Source organism: Cherax quadricarinatus, chromosome 43 (assembly GCF_038502225.1).
Source record: "Cherax quadricarinatus isolate ZL_2023a chromosome 43, ASM3850222v1, whole genome shotgun sequence".
Lineage (NCBI taxonomy): Eukaryota > Metazoa > Arthropoda > Malacostraca > Decapoda > Parastacidae > Cherax > Cherax quadricarinatus.
In genome coordinates, this window is record NC_091334.1 from 6,180,495 (window position 1) to 6,195,524 (window position 15,030).

At 38.3% G+C, this 15,030-nt stretch overlaps 1 protein-coding gene across 4 annotated transcripts in view; it reads left to right on the forward strand.

Annotated features, from left to right (window-relative positions):
- Positions 1–7,859: 7,859 nt before the first annotated feature.
- LOC128694220 (uncharacterized) overlaps positions 7,860–15,030 on the forward strand; it is a 67,661-nt gene continuing 60,490 nt past the window's right edge. For 2 of the 4 annotated variants that reach the window (XM_053784223.2, XM_053784222.1), the window contains exons 1-3: positions 7,860–9,271; positions 12,423–13,484; positions 13,620–13,727. In XM_053784223.2, coding sequence (XP_053640198.1) covers positions 9,266–9,271; positions 12,423–13,484; positions 13,620–13,727 — 1,176 coding nt within the window. In that variant the 5' untranslated portion in view covers positions 7,860–9,265. Of the gene's footprint in view, positions 9,272–12,422; positions 13,485–13,619; positions 13,728–15,030 lie in introns of those variants that run through there. The other 2 variants (XM_053784221.1, XM_053784224.2) reach the window with 2 other exon arrangements.

Below are 15,030 nucleotides of genomic sequence, written 5' to 3' on the forward strand. Positions count from 1 at the left end.
TACCATCTTTTAGGAGTGAAGAAGAGCAGAATGTAAGTGTGGTGGAGGTACGTGAGGCATTACGTAGAATGAAAGGGGGTAAAGCAGCTGGAACTGATGGGATCATGACAGAAATGTTAAAAGCAGGGGGGGATATAGTGTTGGAGTGGTTGGTACTTTTGTTTAATAAATGTATGAAAGAGGGGAAGGTACCTAGGGATTGGCGGAGAGCATGTATAGTCCCTTTATATAAAGGGAAAGGGGACAAAAGAGATTGTAAAAATTATAGAGGAATAAGTTTACTGAGTATACCAGGAAAAGTATACGGTAGGGTTATAATTGAAAGAATTAGAGGTAAGACAGAATGTAGAATTGCGGACGAGCAAGGAGGCTTCAGAGTGGGTAGGGGATGTGTAGATCAAGTGTTTACATTGAAACATATATGTGAACAGTATTTAGATAAAGGTAGGGAAGTTTTTATTGCATTTATGGATTTAGAAAAGGCATATGATAGAGTGGATAGAGGAGCAATGTGGCAGATGTTGCAAGTATATGGAATAGGTGGTAAGTTACTAAATGCTGTAAAGAGCTTTTATGAGGATAGTGAGGCTCAGGTTAGGGTGTGTAGAAGAGAGGGAGAATACTTCCCGGTAAAAGTAGGTCTTAGACAGGGATGTGTAATGTCACCATGGTTGTTTAATATATTTATAGATGGGGTTGTAAAAGAAGTAAATGCTAGGGTGTTCGGGAGAGGGGTGGGATTAAATTATGGGGAATCAAATTCAAAATGGGAATTGACACAGTTACTTTTTGCTGATGATACTGTGCTTATGGGAGATTCTAAAGAAAAATTACAAAGGTTAGTGGATGAGTTTGAGAATGTGTGTAAAGGTAGAAAGTTGAAAGTGAACATAGAAAAGAGTAAGGTGATGAGGGTATCAAATGATTTAGATAAAGAAAAATTGGATATCAAATTGGGGAGGAGGAGTATGGAAGAAGTGAATGTTTTCAGATACTTGGGAGTTGACGTGTCGGCGGATGGATTTATGAAGGATGAGGTTAATCATAGAATTGATGAGGGAAAAAAGGTGAGTGGTGCGTTGAGGTATATGTGGAGTCAAAAAACGTTATCTATGGAGGCAAAGAAGGGAATGTATGAAAGTATAGTAGTACCAACACTCTTATATGGATGTGAAGCTTGGGTGGTAAATGCAGCAGCGAGGAGACGGTTGGAGGCAGTGGAGATGTCCTGTCTAAGGGCAATGTGTGGTGTAAATATTATGCAGAAAATTCGGAGTGTGGAAATTAGGAGAAGGTGTGGAGTTAATAAAAGCATTAGTCAGAGGGCAGAAGAGGGGTTGTTGAGGTGGTTTGGTCATTTAGAGAGAATGGATCAAAGTAGAATGACATGGAAAGCATATAAATCTATAGGGGAAGGAAAGAGGGGTAGGGGTCGTCCTCGAAAGGGTTGGAAAGAGGGGGTAAAGGAGGTTTTGTGGGTGAGGGGCTTGGACTTCCAGCAAGCGTGCGTGAGCGTGTTAGATAGGAGTGAATGGAGACGAATGATACTTGGGACCTGACGATCTGTTGGAGTGTGAGCAGGGTAATATTTAGTGAAGGGATTCAGGGAAACCGGTTATTTTCATATAGTCGGACTTGAGTCCTGGAAATGGGAAGTACAATGCCTGCACTTTAAAGGAGGGGTTTGGGATATTGGCAGTTTGGAGGGATATGTTGTGTATCTCTATACATATATGCTTCTAAACTGTTGTATTCTGAGCACCTCTGCAAAAGCAGTGATAATGTGTGAGTGTGGTGAAAGTGTTGAATGATGATGAAAGTATTTTCTTTTTGGGGATTTTCTTTCTTTTTTTTGGGTCACCCTGCCTCGGTGGGAGACGGCCGACTTGTTGAAAAAAATATATATATATATATATATATATATATATATATATATATATATATATATATATATATATATATATACATATATATATATATAGATATATATAGATATAGATATATATATATATATATAGATATATATATATATATATATATATATATATATATATATATATATATATATATATATATATATATATATATATATATATACAGGAAGGCCCCACTTATACGGCGGGTTAGGTTCCAGGCTACCGCCGTAAAGCGGAAATCGCCGTAAAGTGGAACACCCTTTTTTTCCACTTATAAATGCATACAAACACTAGATAACAAGTTTACACTAACATATATTAAGTTAGCAATAGAACCAGGCATCAAAAAACAATAAAAAGGTACAATACACACATAGTGCACTCATTACTTACCTTAAAATATTTATAGTCTTAATCTAGGGTGAGACAAGTAGTATTTATTGTAAGAAATCAAGTGTGGTATGTATTGTAATAGCCTCACCAGGCCACCCCACCCACACATACTATTCTATGATATTTAAGCATCCCAGAGCGATAAAATGTATATACAGTTCACTCATTACTTACCTTAAAATATTTGTAGTCTTAATGTAGGGTCAGGAGTAAGTAAATGAGATAAAACGAATAAATGAGAGAGAGAAAGAATGAATACATGAGAGGGGGCAGGCGCAGTTATGTAAACAAACCAGGGGAAGGTAAGTTTTGTAAACAAACGAAGTGTACACGTCTGGTTTGTGTACAAGTTACATTGTGTACAGGTTGTCTCTACATTGATACGGTAGAATTAATAAAGAAGAACACTCCCATTCTCATGTAACATCATTTTGAGAAGAAATGAAGCTCTGAGTGAAGGCAATGGAAATAAGTCACACTGACTTTTTTGGGTTATCCTAGGTTCTCTACACGTATGTTGTTATGTATGATAATCTATGTAACTGTATTTGTGTATACCTGAATAAACTTACTTACATACATACGAAAGGAATAATTTTCTACAGTTACCCCCAGTAACACATTTACTCTTATGTTAGATTAGAGAAAATGTTATTCTTGGCGTCACTTGTACAAGTTATGTGGCTCCCACATCTTATATTTATGTTTATTTATTCTATTGTGGGGTGTATTTATCATCTTTTTATGTTATGTATCGTGTTTATTATATAATTTTGAAAAAAATATCATGGATGGATTAATGAAAATGTGTATATTACCGTAATATACGACATTTAATGAGACTCGGTATTGTTATTATCACCACTTGTGCAAGTCGTCTGCTACGACATCTCACATTTGTTTATTTATTCTACTGTGGGGTGTATTTATCTTATTTATATGTTATGCATCGTGTTTATTATATGATTTTGAAAAAAATATCATGGATGGATTAATGAAAATGTGTATATTACCGTAATATACGACATTTAATGAGACTCAGTATTGTTATTATCACCACTTGTGCAAGTCGTCTGCTACGACATCTCACATTTGTTTATTTATTCTACTGTGGGGTGTATTTATCTTATTTATATGTTATGCATCGTGTTTATTATATAATTTTGAAAAAAATATCATGGATGGATTAATGAAAATGTGTATATTAACGTAATATACGACATTTAAATGACTCGATGTATGTAAGTTTATTTAGGTACAGGTATACATAAGTATAATTATCAGAGTATATATAAAATATGAAATAACTTTTAAAAACATTTGAAATTTTGGAGTTTCCAGACAAAATGGAGAGACTTAGTGCTTACTGAGCTCATGGAGAATGTAAACAAACAGGGTGGGGCACGGTGACCGTATTAGAAAGTCAGGTGGGGGGAGCCGTATAGTGAGTTTTGGTCATAATTTGAAATGTCCGTATTAGCGGAACGCCGTAAAGTGAAACGCCGTAAAGCGGGGCCTTCCTGTATATATATATATATATATATATATATATATATATATATATATATATATATATATAGATATATATATATATATATACACACACACACACACACACACCTACCATCCGACTTACGACCAAGTTCGGTTCTGAGAAACCGGTCGGAAGTCGAAATGGTCGTAAGTCGAACTTTACTACTGAATATCAACAAAACATTTTTGCAATGACTTTATTTTATTGTTTTATTTTGGTATTTCATGTTTTACTTTACTTTTTATGTTGTTAGTACTGTATTTTATACTGTAAGGTTTAGGATAAACACTGTGTATAACACAAATTATTGTTTATTTCCCAGAAATTTGGCATAAAAAACACGGTCGTAAGTCGAGCGGTCGTAAGTCGAGCAGGTCGTAAGTCGGATGGTAGGTGTATATATATACACAGTGGACCCCCAGTTCGCGATGCTATTGGTATCCGGTATCCGATGCATTATATCGCAAAAAATTGGCCTCGGTTCCCGTTACAAAACCCGGTATGTGATACGATTCGTACGAGATGTGTCCACGTGTGGCCTGAACTGCCCTGTGTGTGCCAGTGTTTACAAGCCAGCCAGTGTGCACGCATCTAAGGATACATTCAGTACATTCCATATTATCACTGTTTTTGGTGCTTGTTTCTGCAAAGTAAGTCACCATGGGACCCAAGAAAGTTTCTAGTGCCAACCCTGTGGTAAAAAGGGTGAGAATTAGTATGGAAATTGAGAAAGATTTTGAAGGGTTTGGGGCTAACCCTGAGAAGCCTGTGCCAGTTGTGGAATCCATTGTGCCTACTTCAAAACTTAAGGAAATGTGTGCACAGTGAGTTGAACTGCAAACCTTTATGGATGAAAATCACCCTAACACAGCTATTGCAATCCGTGCTGGTGACTATTACACTGACAATATTGTGAACCACTTTAGGAAATTCATAAAGGAACGAGAGGTACAGGCCTCTATGGACAGATTTGTTGTGCGACAGAAGTCCAGTGACTCTCAAGCTGGTCCTAGTGGCATTAAAAGTAGAAGGGAAGTAACCCCAGAAAAGGACTTACTACCTCAAGTCCTAATGGAGGGGGATTCCCCTTCTAAACAATAGGTTCAACACTCTCCCCTCCTCCCATCCCATCAACCATCACCATATCTTCATTAAAGGTAAGTGTCAATTATTCTATTATTATTATTCTATTGTTATTGCTATTTATAATTATTCTATTGCATTAAACTTAATATTTCATGTGGTAAAAGTTTTTTTTTTTCTTACTTTTGGGTGTCTTGCACAGATTAATTTGATTTCCATTATTTCTTATGGGGAAAATTGATTCGCTCTCCGATAATTTTGGTTTACGATGAGCTCTCAGGAACGGATTAATATCGCGAACCGGGGGTCCACTGTATGTATATATATGTGTATATATATGTGTGTATATATATATATATATATATATATATATATATATATATATATATATATATATATATATATATATATATATATATATATTTTTATATATATAATTTATATATATATACATATATATATTTATCTTTCTTTCTTTCTTTCCTTTTCTCTTTTTTTTTTTTTACACAGGGTTTGACAAGGTTAGGTTAAGGTTCCCTAGCTTTATTGCTTTATTCTGCCCGTCTTGTGGTAAAGAAGCTTGCTTCACGCTGTCCTCAAAGTGGATCAAGTGTGGTACTTTGACAATGTTGGCCTTGTACATAACAGTAAGGCCACCCACATCCCTCCAGTGTTGAAGGCTCTGCTGAAATGACAGTTCTATCCAGGATGGGTCCAGGCAAGAGATGAGACATCTTGCTCTGTTCTCTGCTCTCCTCTGTTCTCTGCTCTCCTCTGTTCTCTGCTCTCCTCTGTTCTCTGCTCTCCTCTGTTCTCTGCTCTCCTCGGTTCTCTGCTCTCCTCGGTTCTCTGCTCTCCTCGGTTCTCTGCTCTCCTCGGTTCTCTGCTCTCCTCGGTTCTCTGCTCTCCTCGGTTCTCTGCTCTCCTCGGTTCTCTGCTCTCCTCGGTTCTCTGCTCTCCTCGGTTCTCTGCTCTCCTCGGTTCTCTGCTCTCCTCGGTTCTCTCTTTCTCTACTCACTCTCTCTACTCACTCTCTTTCTCTACTCATTCTTTTTCTCTACTCATTCTCTTTCTCTACTCATTCTCTTTCTCTACTCTCTCTCCTTTTTTTCTTGTATCTTCCTTTTCCTCTTTCTCTTTTCCTCTTTCCTTCCCCTATCACCTTTTATTGCAAGTTAACCTTCTTGAACTAAAATACTTGAAAAGGTTTCAAGTGCTGCTTGAAAGTTGGCAGCTGGTGTCATTTCATCCTCCCTTCCCACTGTAATAAGAGAGGACACACAACCTGTTTGAGGAAGAACCTGATGTTGCCATCTTCTGTTATCCTCCAAAGGAATGTCTCGTCAACACTCCTCATCTGCATGCTAGTGACTTTCTTTTGTGCCCAACAATATTATATTGCATGTAAACTACATTATACCTGTATACTACAGAAAATAAGTTATTTATATCCATTTAACAAACTGCTATATTCAGTTTTCTTGAACAAATGCATGCATGCACTACCTTGTTCCCGCTAGTCATTAATGCACTCTCCTTTATTCTTCCTTTAAATATCTGGTTATCCTTAAATTATATGTAGGTGTTTAGCAGTTGCTTGTGTAGGTAGACAGTAGTCTCGTAGTGAGCCTCCTTATGTTCATGCCATGTCTTTCCTTCCCTCTTTGGGAGATTCCAGCAATTAAAGTTTTCTCCTTCCTGCTGCCATGCATGGAGGTTCACATGTCTACTACAGACTTGTGTGTGCTCTTCCTTGAACACCATGCACACTGATGCTTCCATGTGGCTTTTTTTCCTTATAGTTATTCAGTGACATTGCTAGAATACTAGTATTTTCATAGCAGATTTGTATGTAATAGTCATCAATATCATACACATTGCAGTCATGTCTGCCTCATCATTCATTGTTGTTTCTGATTCCTAAAGTGTGTTGCAAGCTATCCAGAAATTTGACTCCCCCACATCCCATTATCCTTTGCATACAACAATGTTGTTGAATTATAAATAGGTAATGTCCAACAAGCTCTTTGAAATGTGAGGAGATGAGGCACAAGTGGCACCTTAAGTTAGAGTGGGCCATGGGGATGTTAGGAAATACTTTTTTTTTCATCTTGAGGTCAAAAAGGTGTAACTCGATTTCTGCAAATTCTGCCAAGTAATTCCAAGATTCACACTGACCAAGCATACACACAGGATTATGTATACTGAGAGGTGTATATACACTTGAGAGTTTACTTTATTACCTGCTTTAGGGATTCAAGTTATTTTGACTAGTGGTGAGATTGCATAGTCTTAACAGACCTTGTGTAATCAGTGGGCTTTTAAACCTCATTAACCCAGCAGCCAGCACATGCATACCTGCATGACCACAAAAACAAGCCGAGCATTGATGCTTGTCTACAGTTAGGTACAGCCAGTGAGCGTGACCAACCCCTCCCTTCCTCTCCTGCCACTCCTTCCCTACCCTTTATCACATTATTCCATTTCCCTTTTTATTCTTCATTTACCTGATCTTCCTTTCCCTTACCTCACCTCTCTTCCTTCTCCTAATCACTCTACCTCTCTTCATTTCCTCTTTCCCCTCCCCCCTGTTTGCCCTCCCTTACCTCTTTTCTCCCTCCCTTCCCTCCATTCCTTCCTCTGTTCCTGCCCCTCCTCCCCCTTTCCTCTCTCCCTTCTCCTTCCTACTCCTTTCTTCCCTTCTCCTTCCTACTCCTTTCTTCCTTTGTCCTCTTTCCTCTCCTTTCTTCCCTTCTCCCCTTCCCTCTCCTCTCTTCCTTCCCTCATTCTACTCCACACCCTCTTCCCATGCCTTGCCTCCTTTTTTTTCCCCTTCTCTTCCCTGGCTTCTCCCCCTTCCCTCTCCTCATGGGGAGGGATGAGGGTTAGTGTGGTGTAGTGGGAGTATAAGGAGGTTAGTTCCACATTGTTGGTGGTGGCAGCAGCAGCAATTTTGGTGACTGTAGTGGTGGTGACACCAGTGCTCTGTTGACTGTGTGGTGGTAATACACTTCCCTAGTAACTATAGAGGTGGTGGTGGTGATGACAGTAATGTATTGATTGCAGTGGTGATGTGTTGAAGTTACCTGAAGATAGTTTCAGGGGTCTCCACCCTTTTGGCCCAGTCCCAGACTTGGCCTCCTAGTTGATGGCCAGTTCAGCCAAACTGTTGGTGCTAGCTTGATCAGTTCTGATCAGCCTGGCTGATCAGGACTTAACTTGAGGAACTTAGTTCCTTCTGGAAGACAGCCAGTGATCTGTTTGTAGTTTCCCTGTGTATGAAAGGGGGGTGTTCAAGAATCTTGGTCCTTTTTACACTTATTGAGTTATCTCTTAGTGTGGCCAGCCCTGTGGTTGCTATCTTGAACACTGTGCTTGATTGTCCACTTATTGAGGAATATAGATACAGTATAATAATCTATGTGACATGGCAAGGTATATTTTTAATGGAAATATGTACCAGATATATTAAGCAAATTTCCTTAATTTGCTAGTAACAGATTAGTGAACTGTAGATATAAATCCAAATGTACTCTTGTTAACCCTTCTGGGGCCTAGTTCCTAGGCCTACTGTGTATTCATATGTTCTTGCACTACCATCCACAGGATGGATATAGGGTGCACAATAAACTAGCCATTTCAGTGGCAAAATCTAATCTAAATCTTAGTGCATTCGTTGTATTTCTGCTTTTTATCAGTGATATTTTGCACTGTCTTCTGAGCCTCTTGTTTTTGTAGGAAGTAATTTCTGTGTAGATTTGGGACAACGTCCTCCAGATTTTTGCATGTGTAAATTATTGTATGATCTATTTTTCTCGCCTATATTCCCGGGAGCACTGCTTAAGGGACTTAGGCATTTCCCAATAATTCAAGTAATTCACTGAATTTATACATACATTGAAGTCTCGGTTGAATTCTATAAATCTGCAATTTCACCAGACTTAAAGGGACTGTTAGTGTTCAGTAATATTCCAGCCTAGAGAGGTGGTGACAGTAGTATTTGGTTGAAAGTACACTTTGATGGTGATAATAGTGCCTGGTTGGTCATGGTGGTAATGATGGTGCCATGGTGGTAGTGTAGAGGTGGTGATAACAAGTGTCTGGTTGACATTGGCAGCAAAATAGTGTGGAAATTGTGATAATGATAGTATAGTGGTGAAACTCGTGTGTTGGTGATAGTGTTTCTGGCAGTGATACTGGAACTATTGGTAGTAGTGGTGTAGTGTACAGAATACTAGCTCTCACTGATGATGGATTACACCCAGTCATACACTCGCTCTTGGATCATCAAGAGGACTCCACACTAACATACTGCAGTCTTATAAATTACACATGTACAATGCAGGTAGGTTGAGGTGTGTGATGCCAACAGTTATATTTTCATTGTAAAAGTAGCAAACAGGTGTTACATAGACAGTATTTTGGCCAAAGTTTGGTCATGAGAGTTTAAGGGAGGGGAGAGCCTTTTTTTATAGATTAGGAAATTAAGATGGAAAAATTACGGAAAAAAATGTTTTCTTACTGAAAAATAGTGCATAATTCTGGCATAATTCTGAGTGTCTCCCTTAGTAGCCTGCAGGCTGTCAACAAGGAAGGAGGGGTGCAGTACGCTGAGATTTGGCGTGTCATAACCGTAGAGTTTTGCACCAAAAAAAAAACTCAGAAATAAGTTATTGACATTGTTTTCCATTTTCTGCGATAAGTATTAACCCTTTGACTGTTTCGGCCGTATATATACGTCTTACAAGCCAATGTGTTTGACGTATATATACTCAAAAATTGTAGCGGCTTCAAATCAAGCAGGAGAAAACTGGTAGGCCCACATGTGAGAGAATGGGTCTGTGTGGTCACTGTGCACAGTATAAAAAAATTCTGCAGCAAGCAGTGCATAATGAGAAAAGAAAAACTCTGACCATGTTTTTGGATTAAAACGCCGACTTTGAGGTGTATATACGTACAGTGGAACCTCAAAAATCGAACGTTTCGAAAATAGGACCATTTTTTCGGACAAACTGTGTCCCTATTATCGAACGCGCCCCTATTTTCGGACCGCTGGGTACGGGACCTGTCTGCCGCCCTCTCTGTTCGTGTCCCAGTGCAGGCGCCATGAGCAGTCTAGCTTTGTTTATGCTTGAGTGAACACTAACCTGCGCTCTCATTCACGCATTTTACGATTATTTCATTGTGTTTAGTGCTTGTGGGACTGAAATAAGCTGCCATGGGCCCAAAGAAACTTGCTAGTGGTACCCCTGTGGTAAAGAAAGTGAGGAACACTATAGATGTGAAGAAGGAAATAATACAGAAATATGAGACTTGTTGAGCTTGCCAGGATGTATGGGAAAAACAAGTCGACCATCGGTTCTATCCTGTCAAAGAAAGAACAAATCAAGGAAGCTGATGTTGCAAAAGGTGTTAATATAGGGAGTGGATGAGGTGCCTTCTTCAAAGATTAAGGAGATTTGTGCCAAGTGGAATGATGTCCAAATGTTTGTGCAGAAGTACCACCCTGAGCAAGCTGAAACAAGCCATCTTTGCAACAAGTTCAGTGACAGAACCATGTCCCATTTTAGGGAAATGTTAGAGGCACCAGAAACAGAGGACTGTGGACAGTTATTTTGTGAGACAGGGGTCCAGTGACTCAAGCTGGTCCTAGTGGCATTAAAAGACAGAGAAGGGAAGTAACCCCAGAGAGGGCTTTACCTGAAGTCCTCATGGAGGGGGATTCTCCTTCCAAACACTAACCCCAACTCCCTCTCTCTCCTCCTCCCAATCTTCCAGATGCCATCACCAATCTTCAATAAAGGTAAGTAAAAATGTTATTTTATATGTATTACTATACATAATTAAAAACTATAGTATTTGTTGTATGTAAAACTGTAATTAATCTCTATAAAATGTATTTTTTGTGTGAATATTTTTGGGTTTCTGGAACGGATTAATTGCATTTCCATTATTTCTTATGGGAAATATTGCTTCGAATTTCAGACTTTTCGAATTTAGAACTAGCTCCTGGAACGGATTAAGTTCGATTTTTGAGGTTCCACTGTATAGTTTTTATGGTTATATTCTCGTTTTTGTAGTCACATTTGATAGAATGGAAAACATACTATAGAAATAGAGGTGATTTTGATTGGTTTTACTATGAAAAGGACCTTGAAATGGAGCTCAAAGTAGGGGAAATGTTTGATTTTTGCCAATGTTCGAGAGTAAACATTGTGCAATAAATGTCCAACTAGCCATTCTAATATGAAGTCATGAATGGGTTGACATTATTTATACAATTATTACAGTATTACAGTAGTCTGCATAACAGTAAATCTTCTATATTTTGTTTGAATAAAAATTCAAAATAGAAAGCAAGAGTAATATCAGAGGGGCCTGGAGACGTGACTGATGAACAAAGAAAATTATATTTTAGAGCCAGGAATGTCTGCAGTGTTCATTCTGGACCCTATTTTGAAATTGGCATATTTTTTAATTTGCGTGAAATTGGCCAAATTGCCAATTTCTAACCACTTTATTGGATAGTTGAAATCGGTAAATGGGCAGTTTCTTGTACTCAGTCAATAGAACAAATGGAGTTCTAAAGAAATAGCTATGAGTTTGGTCGACTGGAACAATGAAATTAGCTGAAAATAGGGCTCAGAGTGGGCGAAATCGCCGATTTGTAAATATCGCCAAGGTCACTAACTTCGCGAGAGTGTAATTCCATGAGTTTTCCATCAAATTTCGTACTTTTGGTGTCATTGCCATCGGGAAAAGATTCTCTTATCATTTCATGAGATTTTTTTTTCTTCAAATATTTTGCGACACCAGGAGACACCTGAATATGATGTGCTAAGTAAATAAATAACTGCTGCCACTGAATAAGTAAATAAATAAAAAATATATTAATTCGTTCCAGAAGGCTGTTCGGGTGCCGTTACCGAACGAATTTCCTCTCATAAGGAATATTGTAAATTAGATTAGTCCGTTTCAGACCCCCAAAAATATACTTACAAAAGCACTTACAAAAATATACTTACATAATTGTTCGAGTTGGGAGCTGATCGTTAGTCGAGGGTCCACTGTATGTACTAGTATATTATCGTAAGTCAAACCATTGTGTGTACCATGCAAGGACCAGTGTGTTTTCTGATATCAGTGTCTAATTTCTAAAGCCGGTGTATCTTAGTAGAAAATTCAGATTGGTTTTGGGCTGCTTTCACTACCAATTTCCCCTCCCTTTTTTTTTTTATGGAGATAGTTTCAGCACAACAAATTGATAAAAATGCCATGCGGTTAAGACTTTGGTGGTGGCTAGGAGCCGGTCAGATGGATACCGTGCTCCTTCCCTTGCCTTGACCAGTGACATGAATATTCACCTGGAGCAGAATTCTGTTATGTACTATATATCCAGTATACATCTTCAGTTTTATGTTAAAATTTGATATACTGTATGTTTTGGTACAGTATCTTATATGCTGGCTTTTCATTTGTTTTTATTTTATTTTCAGTTGCAGGAAGACTTGAGAGAGATCAGTGGCTTGACGCATGCAGATCAGTCACCAGGAGCTACTGGCTGTTCCTCACCAATACCTCTCTGTGAAGATCCTGAGGATGAAGTAGAGCCTGGGGAACTAGTGTGTTCCTTCCCTCTGAAAAACTGGTGTACATGTTACCTCTGTTGCGATGATGGGCATGGCAGCACATATTTTCCTATATCCAGCAGATATGGCTGCAATTGTTTTAGATGTCTCCATGGCTGTGTGAACAAGAGTCACAAAAGCAGCAAACATTCCAATAATATTAATGATGATTTGCCAAACAATAAAATACTCGTAGGTGAAACCAGTGATGACCTCCATTTAAATATTTCAGAAAATTGTTTGTCCAGACAAAAAATTACAGAAAACAAAATTGCTAGTGAAAGTTTACATAGCACTTCTCATAAATTAGTAAGCAGCGAAAAAAACTTCGGAACAGTAAACAACTTTTACACTATAAAAGCACATGTGCACAATTACAAACAAATAATTGCTCAAAAATCATCAAATACTGACATCATATTAATGGTCAAGAGGAATAGCAGGGGACATTCAGTTAATTTTCCTCTCTTAAGGTTACCTGCTGCTGAACGTGGCTATGTCAGCGTGCATCCCAAGCAGACTTCAAGTTTTGAAGATACGTGGAAGCAACATCTGGGCTCTTGGGATGCTCTGGTGCTTCCACTTGGTAGAAGTATTGAAGCCCAACAGTGTTTACCTCCAGATGACAAACTATTGGCTCTTCCATTACTAAAACTTCCACACGAGGTGCAGCAACCTAGAAATCATACAGATGGACACACACCAGTATTCGTTAAAGATAAGGAGAATTATTCACCCCATACAGTATTGAAAAAACATTTTGATAAAAAATTGCAAAAAAAGGATAACATTTTGTTCTTCACAGAAGAGGGCCAGACATTTTCACCTGCATTTGGGAACAAATGTACAAATGTTAACTCTAAACTGCTTCCACATGACTGTTGTCCGGCTTCAGATAAAAGAAGTCTGAGAGCGGAGGTATCATCAGAGGTGTGTTGCATACATTTGATTTTTTATAAAGTTTAACACTTTGAAACATAGGTGCTTGCATAAATCAAAATCATAATCATTAGCAGTTCATTTGATTGAAAGATATTTCAAAAACTTAATCCAATTTTCTTGCAGCCAAGAATGGACGGGATTGAAGTGGTTAAAAAGATTGGCCATGGGAGCTATGGCTCTATCTGGTTGGTTAGGAGATCCAGTAACAAGAAAAATTTAGTTCTCAAATGTGTAAGTATGAAACTTGTTCCTCTTGGCCTACCTATGTTGTAGCAGTGGTGGAGCAGTCAAGCAGTAGATGTGTGGCAGTTGGGGTGAAAAATAAACAGGTACAATAAAAGTTTATTTTAATGTGGTACAATGTGTATACAGAAATGGGTGGCACTTGAGAGCATGTTGAAAGCCCAAAGTTATACAGAGAATTTTGAGCAAGCTTAAGCCTAACTTAAAACTACACCACCATTTACTTTTCTGTAGTGTACAGAGCAAGGCCTGGTTGACTGGCCAGGGGCAACCAAACTGTGGTACCTCTGCACAATTAAAAGAAAAAATTTTGTTTACAGTATGGTATATGATCAAGTATTTATTCCCAATTTATCATAAGCCCTAAAGGGATAATACTGCTGCAGAATAAGATTGTGATCATGTCTTCAGATTTTTGTTTTGCATTTTACTGCCATATTCCTGCATACCTTCCACAAACTCTATTTCATGCATGTGTACCTGGGGTCAACACCCCAGCAGCCCGGTCTTTAACCAGGCTCCTTTTATTCACAATTTATCTTTACACATGGTCAACATCTGACATTGAAATATATCCCAAAAATTCTAGTGTCTTGTACTTGGTATTCATTGTCCCAAATATTACAAAGTGACTGTGCAGAGACATCATTACAGTACTTAAATTTCTGCAACCTCCTCCCTACAATTTCTTCACACTTTATCATGGGGAGTGGATGTCTGTTTAATTATCTTGAGACAAACAATTTCAGTCACCATTTCCTCCTGTAATTTTTTGTAATGTCTACTGCATTTTGATAAAAATTTGCATTTAATGACATTTTAGATCTTAGATGGATATATATTATGGTGATTAGCAACTTGGTGATTGAACATTCAAATGGTATAAAATACCGACAGGTTGTTAGGTAAGACACATATGCAACAGTTAGGTATCTTTATTTCGAAACGTTTCGCCTACACAGTAGGCTTCTTCAGTCGAGTACAGAAAAGTTGATAGAAGATGAAGATACTTGAAGACGATGTAATCAGTCCATCACCCTTGAAGTTTTGAGGTGGTCAGTCCCTCAGTCTGGAGAAGAGTATTGTTCCATAGTCTGAAACAATATGGAGTTGAAGTGACAGGATGGAGCCTTATATAACGCCAGGAGGTGAGATGTAGGCCACTAGTAGAGGTAAGAATGTTGTCGTTGGAAGGTCAGGTCCCTCTCAAATCCAGCCATTCTCACTAGAAGAAGTTAACAAGGTTGATTTCAGGTCTGTACCAAGATACCTTTGTGTTGCAGTGTCTGAC